Below are 22,156 nucleotides of genomic sequence, written 5' to 3'. Positions count from 1 at the left end.
ATATAAGGAACGTACGATGTTATTAGTCGTGATTAATTCGAACGAAAGGCGTTTTTATAGTTATAACATAAGTGAACAATAATACATATCCCATTCCCTAACAGAATCGGAACGAAATTAAACATCTCGCACTCGTATTATATAATTATCCCGTTTACGAATAACAAAAGTGCCTAACCGATACCAGCATGTGACATTTATATTTCGGAAAATAAGGTATTAGAGATGAGGGATGGCGCGAAAAAAAAATTCTCTGCGAAGGAAAATATCGAGAGTTTTCACTTTCTCGTTACGTTATAATAGTCGGATTATTATGAGAACTCTAAATAATAGTCATCTAGATTTTTCTTGCATACATAACATAAATATCTCAGAAATTTAACGAACCAATAAATTGTTGACTAATTTGTATTTTCACTAGTAATGTCGAGAGAAATTATTTATCATAAATTGTTAACTTTGTACGCATTGTATATGAAAAAAGTGCATTATTACGTAAGGAATCATCATTTTTTGTGAAATTGAATTAATGTTGCCATATATTTCTTTGTCTATTAATACGCATTGTATATGAAAAAAGTGCGTTATTACGTAAGGAATCATCATTTTTTGTGAAATTGAATTAATGTTGCCATATATTTCTTTGTCTTTTAATGATTAATGTATGTATATGATGCACGTATGTATATGAAAAAAAAAACAATTACGTAACTAATTATAGATAAATCAATTTTTTTTACAACTTGCTAATAAAAAATAAACAGTTGCTAATAAAAATCATTTAATTTCATAGTTTTTCTAATTAAAAAAAACAGTAAAAATTCTCTGTGACAGAAGGAATACACACACATGTAAACAAAGTAAAAAGATAAACTAGGTTTTTTTGTAACATCGCTAAAGTAAATCTTTTTTTTTCTTATAACAATTTAGAACGAATAATAAATTCAGAAATAACTATAATCTTATTTTTATCGCGCTTTATATAATGAATGTCACTTAACTACTTAATACTTATACTTAATTTGGAAAAATTTTTTGAAATGTTAATGAAGCTTTTCCTTGTTTTTTCATAAATCATAATGTCTACAACGATAGCGCATGTTCAAAAACTGTGATAGTTACGTAAATGTCGCATTGTGAACCTCTGCATGCTAGTAAATTGTCGACAATTAACCGCACGTAGCGTGATGTCGACTGTGCGAAGAAATCGAGGATTAAAAATACGTGAACTTTTCTCTTTCCGACCATAATTTTTCAAGACGATTTTTTTAATAAGTCTAGTTCCATTATTACTTGCCACTTATTAGTTTTGTAAAAAAAATTTTTTGATTGAATTTTGAACTACTCGACTTGTGATATGTATATATACATATACATACATGCATATATATATATATATATATATATATATATATATATGCATGAGAAAAAAAAAATGCATTTATATTGGGTAATTGATACAAACAGTGTAACAACTATGGCCTGTTTCTACCAACGTCGGTTAATTTTAACCTATGGTTAAACTATATCTTTGTCTTTTTTCAGCTCCGTTTTTAAAAAGAGACAAAGATAGTTTAACCGGAGGTTTTAAAGTTAACCGATGTTGGTAGAAATGGGCCTATGTGAGATAACTACGTCGCGTAATATCACGTCATGTTCGATATACGAAAAGATAACAAATATTTTTCGTTCACTCGCGATAAATATAACTTCGCGATGACTTGCCTGTTAGAGAATTTCTGCAAACTAACGATCCGATTTTGTCCAAGAACTCGCTCCTTTTTACAACAATAAAACCGAATAGCCTCGTAACCCGCTTACGGTACGTTAGACCGCAATCGTTCGCAAATCGGTTGGCAAGACGTGCTTATACACCCTTACGTGACGGACGATTATCGATCTCCTATCAGTTCTCTCTTATTACATCGCTCTAAAGCCCATCCGATAAAATTATAAAGAATAATCCTTAAACATCTTATTTACATTTATAATTTTTTTATTAATTAGTTGTTCCTCTCTATTTTAGAAACACCAAATGAACTGATTATTTTGATGTTATATAAGTATAGTAATTATAATTATTAATATATAATAATAAAAGAAAAACTTGTTATGTATTAGAAAATTATTAGTTTATTATTTATTGTTTAAATCTTTTTTGTGTCCTTTTTAGAAAAATTTTAATATTAAAAATTTTGCTAATTAGAAAAATATTTTAAATGCATCATATAATACAGAACTTATAAGATATATTTTAAGATAGGGAATTTTTTACAGACATGATAAAATCACATGTATATGTATCTTTCGAATTAAATAAAACTAAAAAAAAATTTAATATAAAAGAGTTAGGTATTATTTCTTTTTAAATTTATAATATATATTAATGATATGATAGATTTAAAAATTTTATAAATTTATTTATAAATGTAAAAATTATTAATTTATTTAATATATTATAATTTTATATTAATTTTTTTATACAGGGTGATTTATTTTAATCTTAACAGACAAATATCTCGAAAAATACGAAAAAATGTTTCATACAAAAGTTGTAGGATTTGACCTCAAGGTCAAAGTCAGGTCACTATCAGATGTCCCCCTCGAAAGCCTACAACTTTTGTAAGAAACATTTTTTCGTATCTCCCATATTTTTCGATATTTGCCTGTTAAGATTAAAATGAATCACCCTGTATATACTTGTTTAATTACATTAGAAACAATATATATTTTCTTATAAATATATAAGAATGGACAGAATACACAAATTTCTTTTATTTATTTTTATTTCAATGTTTAGATAGATATATTTAATGCATATTAGATATTTATACTTTAGGATGTTGCTTTTAAATAACATTTCCTATTTTGTAATATAAATAACTTATTCGTAAATTTGCTTTTTTCTGTTTTAATAAATGATATAATTTATTGTAATTTTTATTTTTCTTAAAATTGTATATAATAACTGATATTAGTTAACTATTTTAACGATTTTAACGAATTTAACGATTTGTTTTACTATTTAGGCTTTAGTATTTCAATAAAGAAATTATTTTAATTATTACATAGTAATATTATTCTTAAAGTTAAATATTCATTCGTTAAAAAAATGCAGTTTAACTATGTTAATTATCGTTATTAATCATTCAATTGATCCTAGATTTTATCCTAGGTATCGTTTGTAAATTATTTCTCTTTGGCATATATATAAATAAAATTTTAGTTAGTGTAATGCAGATTTCTCAAAATGTTTCTTACAATTATATATTAGATAATATAAATAAATAAATAAATAAATTTGAAAATTTCAATATAAAGAAACAATTGTTATTTAATTTGTTGAAAAATCTAAACTTGAAATATTCAAAAAATTGGTTTTATATTTTACAAATAATTTCTTACGAAACTATTATACGTATATTATATATATATATATTATAATTTTAAAAATAAAAAGAATCATAAATTGAAAGCATTTTTATGCCATTGCATATTATTTAATTATTTATTTATTTATTTATTTAATTTGATTATTAATAGTACTAATTATTAATAACTTTTTCATATTTTAATTAATTTTATTAAAGATGTATTATACCGGGTGTCCCATTTTAAAGGACCCACTCAAATATCTCAGAAACACTGCGTTAAATAAAAAAATGTTTCCTACAAAAATTGTAGGGTTTCGAGGGGGACATAACATAGTAATATTCATATGACCTTGGGCGGCGTCTCCAAGGTCAAGTGAAGGTGAGAATAAATTTTTTAAATGGAAACCCATATTTTTTATTATAACATCTTTTTCTACTAATTAATTTGAACAACTTTTATCTGAAGCATTGTTTATTTTCTTCAAAATTCATTCTCACCTTCACTTAAGGTTAACCTTCACTAACCTTGGAGACGCCGCCCAAGGTCAAATGAATATTACTATGTTATGTCCCCCTCGAAACCCTACAACTTTTGTAGGAAACATTTTTCGATTTAACGCAGTGTTTCTGACAATGAGATATTTGAGTGGGTCCTTTAAAATGGGACACCTGGTATAATTAAAAAATAGTCACATCTTCGGGTGCTACAAAACTCAAACTGGGGGCAAAAAGTTAATACTTATTATCACCATTATGACGTTTTTGCCGAAGCAGTACTTAACTTTTAATTGCACAAACTATATTTGTAAAGATATATGAAAGTATTCGAATAGACTTATGTATGTTTAAGGCTCCTGCATACTCATTGCAGCCATCTTGAATTGATGACATCAGAAGCGAGAAAATATACCATGAAAATTCTTGCGACTTACGCTAAAATAAAAATGTTTTTCAATAAAATAGGGTTTGTAACCGATAGAACCGACTTGTAAAATATACCGAAAACTCTCCTTTTGTTTGGATAAGCAATAAATAACATTGTATATGTCGAATTGAATTGAGCCTAATCAAGGACGAAAACCCGCTGTTTGACAGGTATCGAAATGAAATAAATATTTGCTTTTACATATTAAATTATAACAAAATGAGAGTCTTCGGTATATTTTAACACTATAACAATTATTTTAAAAATAGAAACATTGCACTAAAATGATAAATGACGCTGTAAGTCGCAAGAATAATTTATGTCATTTTCACGCTTTATAGTTTATAGTTTTGCCAAATGTGGCGCTGTCGAACAAATTTTACGGACTTGGCAATCGAGTATGCAGGAGCCTTAAATGGATTGTAATGTAATAGGTAAAAAATAAGAGAGAAACAGAAGTCGTCATTATTGCTTTCACTTCCGGGTTCGACACATTTTCCGTTTAGGCGTATTGTATCTAGATTTATGAGCGGCGTTGGACCTTGCGAATCAATATCTTACCTTATCTTTAAAAAAAACTAAAAAGTGGACAAAGAAAGTTACGATGTATTCCAATTGTGCCTTTTTAAATACATTTCAAGGTTATCAAACTTTAAATATTGGTATCGACATTAGATTTTCAGGATTTTTATTCACACTAGCGATTCCATATCATATTTGATACTGAAAAACAATTACAAAATAATACATTTTCTACTCCTTTTATTAGAACTTTGAAATTCGATCCTGAACTCTGAACGACTACTTGGTCCTTTCTAAAAACACGAAAAAATTAAATTATCAAAATTAAATTATCAAAATTTTCACTTTTCGAAATTTTCCATGAAATTTTTGTATAAAACATTTTATCTTGAATATTTTTCGAAATATAACGAGAAAAACAAACAGCTGCTCTACATATGAGAGGTGGTTTTACTCCTTAGAATCATTTTTGGGCCGTAATTAAAAATTTTTTAATTTATATATTTATCTTTCCTATATGTATATAAAGTTTCCCCCCTATGAAGAACCCCCTTATTGCCCCATACCATATCGTATTCTTTCTGTTTGCTTATATATTCTTTACACCACTAATCTATTAATCATGATTTAAATCTATATATTAGTATACAGGGTGTCCCAGACCTACCGCGTATAACCTGTTAATGCAGATTCCTAGGATCATTTGGAAACGATTTTTTTTCAACAAAAATGTCGAGGGAAGTCATCATTTTTTGCATGTTCCCAATTTTTCATGTATCTTTGTAACTAATCCTTAAATTAAAATTTTATTAAGGTAAACTCTATCTGAAATTAACTGAAAAATGTGATTTTGTTAATATTTTATTTCCGCAAGACTTAGTTTGCGAAAAACCTTTTATTTTCAATCTCTTATAACTTGAAAATTATTGATGACTCTTCGACATTTTCGCTGAGGAAAAATCGTCTCCAAATAATCCCAGGAATCTGCCATTAACAAGTTATACGGTAGGTCTGGGACATCCTGTATATATTAATCGTCGTATGCGTGGTTCTCAGGAATTAAAAGAAAAACTTTCTGTATTTCGTGCATTGTAGAGACAAGTTGGTAACTGTAAGAGACGTGAAATGAATCCGACGGACGTTGGATTTGATTTGCATCCGCTTGGAAGGTCATGGTACGACGTGTGTGAAAAAAGGACGTCGCACCGTTCGCAGATGCTGCATCATTATTTTTGAGAGCCGTTTTTACCGCGCCTCATTATTTGTCAAGAATCGAACAATAGAAGATTATATATAATCATTGGGAGACAATTGGTCGAATCGCAGACCAGGTAACGTTAAAATTAATATTAACGGGTTAATTAAAGTAGACGTTATTACAATCATTAAAATGACAAATTAAACATCAATTCAAAAGACAATATATGTATGCCTTGATTTATCGCTTATCATCTGCATCATCTGCAATTTTTTGTAAGCATTGCATTCTACAGCTTAATTGATTTCATTTGTATATCGTACTCTACATCTAATATATGTGATTTTGGATATAAAAAATATAGAAACGGAAACATAAGGAAGCAAAAAAGCTTAAGAATCCGATATACTTTCTACTGGGAAATAATCGAAGAACTTCTGACGAAATAATTTAGGTAGGATATATTAATAACACAGTATAACAAAATCAAACTTTTTTTATAATTATTAAATTCCGTTAATGGATTATGATGTACTAATCATTCGTTTTCATTACATCGAAATTTTTTTTTTTTTCCAAATTTGAAGGTTGGCCATTTTGGGCTATTTTTAGACCCAAATTCGGTTTTATTTCAAAGCCTAATTTTAAAAATAAAATAATATAAATAAATATAATCCACTAATTCAATCATTATTTTGTCTATTATACTGTGTAATTCACTTGAATGATTAATTAAATTAATAAAAATTTAGAAAATATTTTTCTAATCTCTGATGTTTTTTAAAGGACTTCATTAAGAGTCATTCTTGATATGGCCACGATGGCTGGAGGAGAGTACACATCCGTGAAAGACTTTTACAGAGATAGATCGATTTTTATAACCGGAGGTACTGGTTTCATGGGTAAAGTTCTTGTCGAGAAGCTACTGAGATCATGTCCGGATATCAAGAACATTTATCTTTTGATGAGACCCAAGAAGAGTCAGGACGTACAGGAAAGGCTGCAAGAACTCTTAAACGCACCGGTAATTCTCTTCCCTAATTATGTCACCTCACTGGTAAATCTCTTCCCTAATTATGTCACCTCTTCGTGTTGCTTGTTGTTTCGAAAAATCGAAATGACGTTTCTTTCTCGTCAGCTGTTTGAGAAATTACGGCGGGATTCTCCGGGCGAGCTGTCGAAGATCATACCCGTGGCTGGTGATGTTACGGAACCGGAACTGGGCATCTCGGCAGACGATCAAGATATGTTAATACGATCCGTATCGGTCGTCTTTCATTCAGCAGCCACCGTGAAGTTTGATGAGGCCTTGAAACTCTCGGTCACCATAAATATGCTGGGTACCAAAAGATTGGTTCAATTATGTCACCGCATGCGTAACGTTGAGGTAAGAGAAATTTCGCTTTCCTCTTCCTTAAGCCTTAAGGATGTATGGGCGATACAATCGGAAACAAAGTACGAACGCTATTCATCTTGTAGAAAATCTGTACATCTTATAGAAAGTCGCTATAGTTTAAGGCTCCTGGCTCTTCGCCGACCATGTTGTGACATCAGAGGCGAGAAAACACACGCTAAAAATTCTGAGATGCCATTTCGAAATAAAATAATATTTCGATAAAATAACACTTCAGATGGCTTTAGCACACTCTTAAAATACCTCGAAAACTATTCTTTTCCCTTTATAATCAATCAACAGCTGTAAAATGACTGTAATATGAGATCCATCTGGAATATGAGGTCCGTCTGGTCTTTGCACATGCGCAGTCATTTCACATAATAAAGTCTGATATCACGATCATTTTACGATTGTTGATTGACTGTTAAGGGAAAAGAATAGTTTTCGAGGTATTTTAAAAGTATGCTAAAGCCATCTGAAAAATGTTATCGAAATATCTTTTCATTTAAAAATGGCATCTAAGAATTTTCAGCGTGTGCTTTCTCGCGTCTGACGTCACAATCCAACATGACCGCGGCGAAGATCCAGGAGCCTTAAATGAGTTAGTGAATTAAATCCAAATTTTGACAGTAGCTTTAGTATCAAAGTGGAAACAATCTATATAATTTTTATAAATTTTGTACCATTTTTAGATGTCTCTCATACATCTTTAATTAAATCGCAAAATTGCTGAGCCGAGGTTGATTTTTGCTGTAGATCTTGTAAATCAAGATTAATTTAATGTCAGAGACATCTATTACCTGATCTTATATTTTACGAATGTGCATCTTTACGAAAGATTGCAGTGTCTATTCTCAACGGAGGGTTTATGTACATCTCTACGGCATCGAAAGATACGATCTCTCGAGGTATAAGTTCTCGAGAATCTTTTGAACACTTCGTTTCGTTTCGCGCATGGCATACATCTATTTTTATTTAAAAGCAACAGCTCTCTAGCTCTGTTTATCAAATTTCTTAATATTGAAGTATATTCAATTCGTATCTTCCACATATTCCGCATATTCGAAAGGTAAATAGAGCAGGTTTTAATTTACGAGTATTTTTGTATTTTGCACTCTTTATTATATCGTGAAATTCTATTCTAAAACATTCATCGATCGCCTATTAAATAATTTTACGCGCGTGCGTATATACTCTTTTCATATTATAATTTATGCTAATCACAAGTAATATAATGAACGTACATATATAAAAAATATACTCGACAAACATGTTACAAAGATATATCTAAAAAAAAGAATTATTTCTTTTTATTTTATTTTTGGTTTATGTATGCACATATTTAAAGAAAGTGTGCAGAAAATCAACTTACGTCCAACTCGTAAATCGTCATGTTTGATGATAAATTAATCTTTTTTAATTTTTTTTGTTTAACTATTCATAAGCAAAAAATGTTCAATTTAATATTTATTGATAGTATTATTTCACTATTATTTTACTATTCATTACTGAAAGTTATCATTGAAAGTTATATATATATATATATATATATATATATATATATATATTTTAACACTATAACATATATATATATTTTAACACTATAACAATTATTTTAAAAATAGAAACATTGCACTAAAATGATAAATGACGCTGTAAGTCGCAAGAATAATTTATGTCATTTTCACGCTTTATAGTTTATAGTTTTGCCAAATGTGGCGCTGTCGTTTTACGGACTTGGCAATCGAGTATGCAGGAGCCTTAAAAAAGATTTTATTTTAATGTGAATTTTGCATCATATCTCTGTCCATAAAGCATGTTCAGAGCAAAAATAAAGAAAATTTTGTCATATAATTGAGATAAAAGAAAACAAACACATAAAGAAGATAGAGTTTATAAATATACCTAATTAATAAAAAAATGAGCTTCTGTATGGTCATTTTAAATAAGAAAATGTTTATTTGTTTAAATGTATATTTTGTCCTCTTTTTTTCTAAGTGTATTTTTCTTCGTGTACACACTTAATCTCTACACACAATAGCCAAATTAGGAGTGCACGTTCAATCAACGTACCGAGGTGAAAGTTGCATTCGTGTTTCTCGTTAATTTATAACAAAAGTATACGCGATTAACGTAAGTTTTTAATCGCAGGCGCTCATTCACGTCTCGACGGCATATTGCAATTGCGATCGGAATGACGTCGCCGAGGAAATTTATCCGGTGGCAAAGGAGCCCGAGCAGGTGATCGCTTTGACAAAGTGGATGGACGACAAGATGGTTGAGGACCTGACTCCAAATCTAATCGCCGGCCGGCCGAATACGTACACGTTTACCAAAGCGTTGGCCGAGCGGATGCTCCAGCGGGAAAGAGGTGCTTTACCGGTAGCGATCGTCAGGCCGTCGATCGTGTTGTCATCGTACAGAGAACCGGTCGCCGGTTGGGTGGACAACTGCAACGGACCTACCGGGATCATCGCTGCCGCTGCAAAAGGCTTCTTCAGGTAACCGTTTCATCAGAGATGTGTCATTTGAAATATATATGCATTTAAAATGCGAAATACAAAATGTAAAATGTAAATATATATAAAAAAATTATTTTTATTAAAAAAACATTTTAAGAAAATCTAATTTCTATTTCCTATTTCAAATGGGTGTCTAATAAACATTTTGCATTTTCAAGTGAAAAAATTTGAACTATTTTGTATTTTCTATTTCAAATGGATTTGGACACCTATTTTACACATCTCTGATTAAGGCTCCTGAGGGTCCTCGTCACGGCCATGTTGGATTGTGACGTCATCGGAGGAGAGAAAAGTACACGCTAAAAATTCTTAAATGCCATTTTTAAATGAAAAGATATTTCGATGAAACACTATTTCAGATGGCTTTAGCACACTTTTAAAATATCTCGAAAATTATTATTTTCCCTTGATAGTCAATCAACAACCGTAAAATGATCGTGATATCAGACTTTGTCATATGGAATGACTGTGTAAAGACCAGATGGACTAGGCCTCATATTTACAGTCATTTTACAGCTGTTGAGTCATCTCTGAAGTGCTATTTCATCTAAATATCTTTTTATTTCGAAATGGCATCTAAGAATTTTTAGCGGGTGTTTTCTCTAACGTCACAATTCCAACATGGTCGGTGAGGAGCCAGGAGTTTTGATGACAAATCTGACAATGCAATACACCTCAGTTGGACAAATATCAAAATATGTACTTATATCATCGTCATTTCGATCTTTACGATTCCGCTAATTAATCTCAATAATTTTTCATACATAAATCTTTTATAAAAATTTCCACAAATTTCTCGCTTACAGGACTATGCTGTGCCACAAAGATAAAGTGGCAGATTTGGTGCCCGTCGACATAGTGATAAATCTGATGATTTGCGCGGCATGGAGGACTGCCACGCATCGCACCGACACCATCTCGATTTACAACTGTTGCACCGGCCAGCAAAATCCTATAACTTGGAAGCAGTTCGTTGATCTATCGTTTAAATACTCTCGAATACATCCGGTAAACGATGTGCTCTGGTATCCGGACGGTCGTTGTCGCAGATCTATCATCTTAAACAGTTTGTGTGTGACGCTTCAGCACACGCTACCCGCGCATATCCTAGATACCTTCGCACGGCTAAAGGGCTCGCGGCCAATAATGGTCCGCGTACAGGCGAAACTCTCCAAGGCCAGCAAGTGCCTGGAGTATTTCAGCACGAAACAATGGAACTTTAGAGACGACAACGTACGACGACTCGGCGAACAACTCAGTCCGGAGGATCGGGAAACATTTATGTTCGATGTCAGGCAGATCGATTGGCCGTCGTACTTGGAGCATTACATCTTGGGAATACGACACTTTATTATGAAGGAGAGTCCGGACACACTGCCAGCTGCTCGTTCACACATCACAAAGTGAGATATCTTTAAAATCTATTGAGAAATAAAGCAATATTAAAAAATCTTTTCAGACCAGCAGAGGTTCTCATTAGAATTTTTGATTATGGGTACATATATAAATTTATTTCTTCATTATTTAGGGCTCCTCTATCCATCTGTCTATTTATTCATCAACGTCTTATAGAAGAAAGGTTCCGTCAGTCTGATATGTCTTTTACTTATGTCTGTTACAGACTATACTGGCTTCACAGGACTATGCAATTTGGGCTGCTGATAATAATGCTACGCTTTCTGCTCCTACGTAACACCGCGACACGAGGAGCCTTCTTTTCGCTGCTGTCTATCATACTTCGTATATGCCGCTTGATTGTTTGACGGCTCAGAATAGGCCCGGTCGATGATCGCGATCAGCGTAACACGAAGCGGCCGCTATCCACGGAGCGTTATTTAAAGGTGCGATTTGTTCTTCGACTTCGTTGCTCAGCCTCCTCAACGATAAAGCGCTATCTTCATACCCATCGATTGGCCTTTTCGATATTAATCGTTGACGAATAACATCATTGGTTACAAGTATTTGATTCATGACAAATAAGTGTCGGTTACTGATTCGATCGCGCGCGCGAACGTGATGATCTTCGTGATGAAGTTATCTCCCGACGAGTACAAGTTCTCCAATTTTGCATATATCATAATTATTATGATTATTCTTATTATTCTTCTTATTATTATTATATTAATAGTGTTATTCCTTATTGCTCCATGTGAACCGTCGATCGTCGCAAAATCAATCATCGTCGGTTTTTCTATATAGTAGTGTGATCGTCATTGCGTGTTCCATTATGCTATAGATATAAAAATAAACGCGCATCACCACGATTATTCCGTTATAGCGTCATCGTACATCGATACTTTGCACAACGTCAATTTCTAATAAATAAAAAGCCAGATTGTCGGCACGCGATTGTTGCTAAAGCGAGCTCGGTATGTCGTTATAGTCCCAGCTAGTCGGTTTTCGGCAGTGTAAAAAAAAATGCTCGCTAGTAACAAACACACACAAACACACACACACACACACACATCGCGACACGACGCATCGAGGAATCCGTCGTGCCTTTATATCGTCGGTATCTGACATATTTTTTTCCTTTTTTACTCTGTGACGTAAGATACCTAGATGGATATTTTGCTACAATCGCACTCTGCGGTTTATGCATATACAAAGAGGTGAAAAAATTGCAATCAAGATTTATACAGAAATAGTAAGAAACCCAATCACACTCACACATAGGAACAGTAGTACCGTAATTAAGGGTACGTTATATAGTTAGAACAAATAATATATAGTCTTTTTTTGACAACTGCCACTGATACTAACGCGCGAAAATCTTAGCTATAAATCTTGTCTTGTCCAGAACAGCGAGAGGTCACAGAACACTCTCTTACGAACTTGTCGAAAAACTGTGCTGCATTATATACACTCTTACTCTTAATGAAAGTCTCTCTACGTATCTTACACATAGTTATTGTCACAGGATCGACGTTTGAAAAATTTTGAAGGCATTGGCAACTCTTATCGGCCCCTCTCCATCAAACGATCGATCTAAAACCATTTTTTTAAAAATGCAAAAATCAAAGTCCCCGAACTAGTCGCTAAAAAATTCAAATGGAATTAAAAAATTTAATAATAATAAATATATATATAATATATATATATATATGCAATGAAACGATATTGTTGTACATCATTAAGACATGCACGTCGCGATTTCGCATTTCATACATTCGAAAGCGCGCTTTTTATTACATCTAGCAAGTGAAATCTTACGATAATCCATAACCTTCGAATATTCACGCTCGACATCTGTTGTTGCCCGTGTCTTTAAAATGATCATATTACGCTTTGTATTATTTATTAAAGTAAGTTTTTTTACACATATGTCGTCTCTACTTTTTTTCGCATGAAATAATTTATTATTATTCTAATCGGAGCGGGCTTCCCTCCCTTATTATATGGTTTACGAGCAATCGATGAAACGCTGTCGGGCTTCGGGAATGAGAGATTTACACTTTAAATAGAGATAAACGTAAATGTAACAGAAATATCCACGTTAATTAGCAATGTAAGAAAAAATGACAAATAATTTTAATTTTGCGCCAAGAAAATGAAGGGAGGAGTATAATGCTACGAAGGTCACCATCTGCTAGTCTCGTCTGTATTGTTACTCGGTTACACAGTGCATACAAAAAAAAACAAACAATATTTAATATATAAATTAATTTAATTAATATTATACTATGCTACTATAAAAATTACATTAAAAATGATGAGTCATTACACGAGCCAGTGCTTCCAATTGTTTTCCTCCTCGAAATCCTATATATGTATATCTATGTGTATTTAATGAATAAATTCCATTAAACGTGGCGGATATTGAGATGATCCTCGTTTTTGACGCGCATCGCATCGATGCGCATCAAAATACGGACATGGAAAGACATGGATAAAATCGATATTTATTTATTAATATCTGTGTATAGCTATTTATAATTAGAGAGAGATCCTTCGTGACGCATCCGATGGCGTCCGACTTTTATATCACGCACGATTTTTTTTAATTTGTCAAACAAATTATTACCGCATATTTACTATAGATATTAGATTCTTTTTTTTTTCGACGAATTCGTATGCTATTTCAATCATTATCTGTATTATTCACAAAAAAATTATTTATAAATAGGATAAAGGAACCCCTTCCGTATACAAATAATATGATTATATGATTATTAATTAATAAAAGACACAGAATAACCCAGACAACACCATGTCCAAAATCGACGCATAAGACATCTTTAAGATATTTTTAAGATATCTTTTAGATATCATATCATAAGACTCTTTAAAGATGTCTTATAATGCTCCAATTTTGGACATGGTGCTGTCTGGGCGTTTGGGAATAAAATATGATCTAAAAAAAGAAATTTGAGAATAACAATCTTATACAAATTAATTCAATAAAATTAATTAAATTAAAATAAAGAAAAATTTAACAAAGATAATAAGATAATGGATGTTTAAAAGAGCTAAGAGACATCCCAAACTGACGTCATTAAACGTGATGAATGACGTCATTCGACGTCAAAATGACGTATGCTTGCTACATATATGAAAGAAATTCAAACGATCGAAGAATTCGTTCGCCAGAGATGTAACACGATGGTTTAGTTCCAAAAATACGACGCTCTCTTTCAATCTCATGTTCCGTCTTACAACGCAATATCATGTTTCCATTACACGTTCTCCGCTCACCGGCTCCAATAAGTTAACGAGCCGGCGGCGAATAACGATGGAAGGAGGCCTGGAACGGAGAGCCCCGATATGCCTATCCTCCGATCGATCGGAATTGTCCGGCCGACAGTTTCGGAGTCGGATATCGTCGAGTCGGTTAATAAATCCTAGTGTGTTGTAGATGAGCGCCCGAGAGATGCGAGCGCGCGCTCGAGAGAAGAGAGAGAGAGCGAAGGAGAGAGAAAGACGCACGCGCGCGATAGCGAGACAGACGGCTGTACGGATACTACTACTATGCGTCGACGACCGGCGACCGACGCCGTCGCACATGCGCGTCCTGACGCGCCCCTGTTTCGTTCACCGATTTCGATTTTAGTCACTCCCGGGTTCGGCTTCGGAGAAAATCGTGTCTCCCGGTCCGCGTAACATTTCGGCCACCGCCCGAACTCGTATCGCGACTGGCGTGTGACATTAACGATCTCCGTTTGGCTCTTAGCGATTTGGGAACGAAGGTACTCGAAGGGGTAGCGTGTGGCCGACGATCTCTCCGCGTCTTGTGGACCTTTCAGGATATATTGTAAGAGAACCGTGTAAAAGGCGGAAAGAGACGTAGACGTAGTAGAGGGGCAACGCGATGAGAGGGAGGCGCGAGCGGATATAATAGACAGATCTCCGAGTATCGACCGACTAAAGAACTAAATTATCGCGATTTTATCGTCCTCGCGTCGGAATAACCGATCCATGCCTCGGTTACCTCGAGTTAACCGAGTAGAATCCGGGCGACACCTTTTTGAGGCGGGCGGCACCTCCGGACGGGAAAATCGATCGGGCATAGCAGTGGACCGCGATATCGAGAATAGTTCACAATCCGCACTGTCGACGAGTATAAAAAATCGGTATAAAAGAGAAAAAAAGTCTCATCCCGGTCGACGGAACCCAACGACACCCGCTTCTACGGCCGCCCTGGCTCCGTGTGTCGCGCACTTGTACAGTCGCCCGTTTTATATAGACGGTCGCACGATCTTCCGCAAACGATAAACTCTCTCCGTAGGTGCATGACGCGATGGAGTGGGTACGAAACACGCGCAGAGAGAGGGAACCCAACGCGAGTCCCCTCAATAACGGGAGGAGGGCGAGGATGAGAGACGGCAAGGAAAATGCCGAAGGAGAAAAAACATGTTTAATCGTATGACCGTTTTTGCGCCGAATGATCGTAACAACGCAGTTGCCAAACCAAACACGCTCTCTTCCTTAGTATACGCACGCTAAGAGAGAGAGAGAGAGAGAGAGAGAGAGTGTGTGTGTGTGTAAAGGGAGGAAAAAAAGATGGCGCGTCCGATAGAGTATAGCCAGTGACGTAGCGAGAGCCAGAGTCTTATGTATTTTCATTTTTTTTTCTTACATTCATGATATATTTAGAGATATCTTGTTATTTTAATTTCTCTTTTTTTTGCTTGTCACGCAATTCTCTTGACATTCGATAACGGAACGAAGATATATCGAAAAATTATTTGAATAAGAAAATTTATAGATAAATGCGCCATCGAGATTTTATTGATTTTATCTTACGCTCCCAGGGGATGAGCCATTACCATTACCTCGCTATGTTTCTGTAAAAGCAATACTTGTGACGTTTTGGATATAAATTTATGAATATTATTCACTCTTTGCGAGATTTAAAATTTAAAGATTAATTTTGATCTGATAAAAATTGAACTCATTTTGTTAATTCGCTGTTTATAGAGAAACTGGAATGTAATTGTTCTTTTAATACTTGACAGAAAAACACGTGCTTATACAAAATGCGACGATAATATAATCATCGTTAAAACGATGAACTATAGCAAAATCGCAACAATACAAATATAGGAATCAGCTGATTTTGACAACTTCTTCATTGGCGAGAATTAAAGTATTTAAAAAAAATGAATAGCGAGAATAACTCGAATTTCTCACCTACACTTTTTTAAAGGAGAGTCAGAGGGATTTAAATTGCGATTTTTTTTAATTACTTGGTATTGCACTAATAAGGAAAATTTATGCCCTATGCATAACTGATCAGTTTCAAAGAAAATTAATTTTTCATTGAAACTGACGCACTATTATATCTACCTCGTTGAAATTTAAAAACGTGTTTTACATTGAGAGCAAAGTTTTAGTTATTGTTAATGCGATTCACTTTCAATTTACGCGCGATCGTTCAATTGGTTGAAGCGACATTTCCTCGTTCCACAGAGCAAGAAGAGACGCATATCGGGACTGTACCGATTTTCGATTCGTGACGACCTCTCGGACGGACGACATTAATAAGGAGAGTTATCTCGCGATGAAGCAGGAACCGGAGGACGAGGAAGATTGTTACTTCGACGAGTCGAGTATGCCGCCGACGTCGACGTCACCGCCGGCGACGGCTTTGCTTCCACCACCACCGCCACCACCGACGTCGTCATCGTCGTCCGCGTCCTCCGGCCGGCACGGTAGCGCGGTCACGCATCGGGTACGTTCCCACGCGCGCAGTCTACGCGCCATGGCGAATCCCAGCGCTGTCTGGGCGCACTTCGACCTGTGCGCCAACGATCCGCTGCGCGCACAGTGTCGTATCTGCGGGGCGGTCGTCGTCAGGGGTGGCGCGAATCCGCGTCAATGCGGCACGACGAATCTGCATCGGCATCTCAGGGTGCACCATGGCGGCAGGCTGATCGGCAGACGATACCATGGTGATTTTTTTAAATTAAAAAAATTTTTTCACAATTTTTACAAGTATTTAAAAATTTTTTTATTAGAAACATGAAGTAATAAATGTAATTATATTAGAGTAATTTAAGTAATTATTAGAATATGAATTTGATTATAGTAGAATTACTCTAGTTATTACATTTATTAGAGTAGATTTAAATATATATAAGAAATATGTATAATTATTTAGAGTAATTTTACTATAATTATTAGAATAATTCTACTCTATAAGAATTATAGTAGAATTACTGTAATAATTACATTAGAGTAAGTTTTTTATTATTTGTAATTTATTAGAGTAGAATAAAATATATATGTAATAAGTAAATGTAATTATTAAAGTAATTTTATCATATAATTATTAGAGTAATTTTACTCTAATATAATACTATAATATTAGAGTAGAATTACTTTAACATTTATAGTATAAATATAGTCCAATAATATAATATTACATTTATTTATAGTAGAATTATTTTAAAATTATATTTATTAAAATAGAATTAAATATATGTAATAAATAAATGTAATTATTAGAATAATTTTACTTTAATTATTAGAATAATTCTACTTTAATTATTAGAATAATTCTACTCTGTAATAATTATAGTAGAATTACTACTGTAATAATTACATTAGAGTAAGTTTTGTATTAGAGTAATTTATTAGAGTAGAGTTAAATATATATGTAATAAGTAAATGTGTGTAATTATTAAGGCCAATGTCCACGATGCTAGAAGTCAGTCCGAGAACTTGGACCGAGTTCTAACATCGTGGACACTGGCCTTTAGAGCAATTTTACTATATAATTATTAAAGTAATTCTACTCTAATATAATATAATTATTTTAGAGTAAACTTACTTTAACATTTATAGTAAATATGGTTCAATAATTACATTTATTTATAGTAAAATTACTTTAATAATTATTTATTAGAATTTAAGTTTATTTGAAGAGAATTAAATATATGTAAAAAATAAATGTAATTATCAGAGTAATTTTACTATATAATTATTACTCTAATAATTATAGTTTATTATTCTTTCTCAACTTCAAATTTCTAAAAATTCTCAAATTTCTCAAAATTCTTAAATTTTATTCTAAATTATAACTTTTTAAAATTCTATTTTATTTATAAATTATGAAATTTCGGATCATAAAAAAATTTTAACATTTAGAATAGAATTACTCTAATAATTACATGTATTTAGAGTAATTATATTCTAAATATGTTAAAATAAAATTTTTTATGATCAGAAATCTTATAATTTATAATTAAAATAGAATTTTAGTTAGAATTTGTTTTTTCAATTAAAACTGCTCTGTCAAAGTTATAATTTAGAATAAAATTTGAGAAAGAATAATCGCCACTCTGTATTGAAAACCATGAATTAACAAAAGACAAAAGACACTCTTTGATTCATGTTTCTTCAGTAATATTTGTTCGATTTATAGTGTGAGATAGTTGCAATAATATATTTATTTTTATCTGTTATATAGTTTTACAATCGACATCCCAAAGTAACACAACTGCTAAAACTATAAGGATAGCTACGCAGTCTTTAGTGAGACCTCATATTCGTAACATTGCGCCAGCACCGCTGTCTCAGCAGCAGCAACAGCAGCAATCAAGGCAACCAAAGACTCTTGTATTAAAAACTATTCCACTGAAAGTGAAACAAGTTGCACCTACGACTATCAAAATGCCACCGAGGCAAACTAATCAAGGATTACCACATAATGTCGTCCATCAACAACCTACAGAAGTATATAGATTCTTTGGAAATATATGTATTATGAGGCAAATGTAATGCGGATTTTTATCAAGTATACTTTTCTGTGTCTATTTTAGGTCTGCTTGAGGTGGAACAGTTACCATAGTAATATGCAAAATAGCTTCCCCTCGCTACTAGATACAGAACAGTTCGTCGATGTGACCCTAGCATGCGAAGGGAGATCTTTAAAATGCCATAAGATGATTTTATCTTCATGTAGCGACTATCTGGCAGATTTATTACGGGAAAATCCGTGTCAACATCCTATTATTTTAATGAAGGATTTGAAATTTTGGGAAGTGGAGGCCTTGGTTAAATTCATGTACCGTGGAGAAGTTAATGTTGCTCATGATAAACTACCGCAACTGTTAAATGCCGCAGAGGCATTGCAAGTGAAGGGGCTAGCTGGTCCAAGTCCTTCTCAAGTAAGTCAATTTCAATGCGAGATTTATTATTAAGTTTTCTAATATTTTTCAAAAAGAACAATCTTTAAAATTCTCATTTGTACTCTTTCATCGACAGAACACAAAACCACCATTACTTATACCTCAGTCGAAGCCATTATCGTCTCAACTTGTAGTTCCTAGAAATATTGCGGAAGCCAAAGAAAATAAAGCATCACCTGCGAAAGTATCCACGTCTTCTAGCCCTAAACGTGCGCAAAAGCGACAACAATCCGAATCCATAGAGCCGAGACCTTTTACCAAAATACGTTTACAGCGACCTGTCACACCGTCGTCGCCTTGTGCAACTGTGAAGATGGAACCTTTAGATATACCTCTGAGTCCGACGGAAATATTTTCGGAGAATAATGAAGATGTTACACCTTCCTCAGACTTTGAGAAACTTATGAGTTTGCACGAGGAAGATGACCCAGGTGGCGAGGAGATCAATGATGGTGACGAGAGATTACACTTTTGTGAACTACCAGGTCCGCCGGATTTAAATGATAATGAAGACCAAATGGAATTTGTACCTACTGATTTCCTAGAACAACAACAAGAAATTGTCGAAGAATCGGAATCGGGTTGTAATAGAGACAGTAATAAAAAAGACTCTGTCGATTATGCTTCCATTGATGTCGGAGAAGACAATGGAATCTCTAACAATAAGGTACAGCCGTTAAAGGAAAAAAAAGCGGCATAGTAAAATGTAGGGATATCTCCATGTAATGAGTCATGTGCTACAAATTTCGACTTGTATAAGAATATGTGATTTTATTTCTCAAAATCTTTAAACCTTTGAGAAGATGCACGATGCATTTTTATGGCGAAAAAAAATTGTCGGGTTTATTAAAATAATGCATCAGAAGACGTATGCACTCTAATTATTATAAAGAAGAAATTAAGAGATTATTATTTTTTTGGAATTTACATAACATTAATACTTGACAAAAAAAATGTTCTTTTATTTATAGTGTCTTGTGCATCAAACTCTAACGAAAGATTTATATTTTATCATTTGCGTAAATGTAGTATTTGTGTGAAAAACTGCGAGGAAAATACAATATATTATATTAAATATATTTCTACTAGTCCAGCATTTTTTTCAAAGCATATATATATATTTATTTCAATATCTTTTATGTATAACTAACTTTATATATACATATATATATATATGTATATACACACACACACAATATAAATAACTGACATAGCAACGCATTTATAATTAAGGATTAATACTGTTTGCTGTTATATCGAAATATATATTCGGTTGTCTCGTAAATGGATGTGTGATCAATTTCATTTTATATTATAAAAATATGAATTTTAGACTTTAGAAATTGTATTGTAATTTATATTTTATCTATGAAAATAATATCAAATTGTAATTATACATTGAACATGTATCAAATAATACTGTATCATTGTTGCTGGTGAGCACATTGTAAAGTCGTATGTGATTGGAATAATATTGTAGGTGTAAATTATATAACATGTGAAGATACATTTAAATAAATAACTATTACAACACAGCAACACACAACTCCAAATGTATAACAATTTTCATCATTATATATTTAGGACATCCTGTGTATACTATATATCATGTATTATTGTACTATATATTATTATACTATTTTTTTTTTTGAGATAGATGTTGGGAATCACCAGTTAATAAAAATAATAATTAATAACTCCTTTTCTCTCGACCAAACTGGCAAATGTATTTATTAATTAATTACTATCACAATTGATAATAAAACGTTTCGACCATTATTTTTTGGTCCTTATCAAGTGATAATTATAATTAAAGTTACAGGAGAAACTCCTTATGTCAAATTGATATGCGTCAGGCTCATTGGAACAGTATAACGTGACCAGTCACGCATATCAATTTGACATAAGGAGTTTCTCCTGTAACTTTAATTATAATTATCACTTGATAAGGACCAAAAAATAATGGTCGAAACGTTTTATTATCAATTGTGATAGTAATTAATTAATAAATACATTTGCCAGTTTGGTCGAGAGAAAAGGAGTTATTAATTATTATTATTATACTATATATTATTACTATATTATTATCGTAATAATATATGTGTATTATATATATTACTATAATAATATATATACACAGAGTGTCCTAAAAGTTCTGCAACAGTTAAATATCTCGAAAACAAAGGCTTTTTAAGAAAAATGTTTCAAATAAAAGTATGTAGAGGCGCATTAAGTAGTAATATTAGTGTGACTATAATATTAAGGCCTCATAATTCACTTTGAAATTTTAAAATGAAAATCCCTATTTTTGATTACATATTCTTGTAGCTTATCTTAAGAGCTTTTCAAAACATTATAATAAATTTTTTTCCATATTAAATATTTTTCGAGTTATGGAGCTTGAAAGATACAGTGTGTATTTTGACTATTTTGATATAAGATACAAAATATTTGTAAAACATTCAGTTTTTGGTAATCTTACCTTAATATACTTTTATGCACACAATAATAATAATGAAACCAATCAATTGATGTAAAGAAAATGCATAATTGTTTTTAAGAAAAAGTAATGTTGCAAATTGTATAT

The 22,156-nt window shown here is 32.6% G+C and overlaps 2 protein-coding genes across 5 annotated transcripts in view; both read left to right on the top strand.

Annotated features, from left to right (window-relative positions):
* LOC145938052 (putative fatty acyl-CoA reductase CG5065) overlaps positions 1-13,665 on the top strand; it is a 28,544-nt gene extending 14,879 nt beyond the window's left edge. For both annotated transcript variants that reach the window (XM_083041384.1, XM_083041385.1), the window contains 7 exons: positions 5,917-6,152; positions 6,384-6,473; positions 6,806-7,043; positions 7,158-7,406; positions 9,567-9,916; positions 10,744-11,340; positions 11,559-13,665. In XM_083041384.1, the coding sequence (XP_082897510.1) occupies positions 6,831-7,043; positions 7,158-7,406; positions 9,567-9,916; positions 10,744-11,340; positions 11,559-11,700 (1,551 nt within the window). In that variant the 5' untranslated portion in view covers positions 5,917-6,152; positions 6,384-6,473; positions 6,806-6,830 and the 3' untranslated portion in view covers positions 11,701-13,665. The remainder of the gene's footprint in view (positions 1-5,916; positions 6,153-6,383; positions 6,474-6,805; positions 7,044-7,157; positions 7,407-9,566; positions 9,917-10,743; positions 11,341-11,558) is intronic.
* Positions 13,666-14,772: 1,107 nt separating this feature from the next.
* Positions 14,773-21,269, top strand: LOC145938050 (uncharacterized). Of its 3 annotated transcripts, none has more exons than XM_083041378.1 (5): positions 14,773-15,123; positions 16,847-17,328; positions 18,849-19,114; positions 19,201-19,548; positions 19,646-21,269. In XM_083041378.1, exons 2-5 carry the CDS (start codon positions 16,938-16,940, stop codon positions 20,267-20,269), a joined length of 1,629 nt encoding a protein of 542 aa, XP_082897504.1. In that variant the 5' UTR covers positions 14,773-15,123; positions 16,847-16,937; the 3' UTR covers positions 20,270-21,269. The 3 variants fall into 3 exon arrangements, with proteins under 3 accessions (XP_082897504.1, XP_082897502.1, XP_082897503.1); XM_083041376.1 differs by having other exon boundaries at positions 14,773-15,188; XM_083041377.1 differs by having other exon boundaries at positions 14,773-15,797.
* The last annotated feature ends 887 nt before the right edge of the window (positions 21,270-22,156 follow it).

Source organism: Prenolepis imparis, unplaced genomic scaffold, assembly GCF_030444845.1.
Source record: "Prenolepis imparis isolate NDT839.2.m4 unplaced genomic scaffold, iyPreImpa1.0 SCAF_7, whole genome shotgun sequence".
In the NCBI taxonomy this organism is placed as follows: domain Eukaryota; kingdom Metazoa; phylum Arthropoda; class Insecta; order Hymenoptera; family Formicidae; genus Prenolepis; species Prenolepis imparis.
Note: the sequence above shows the minus strand (reverse complement) of the source record. Positions and strands in the feature narration are given on the sequence as shown.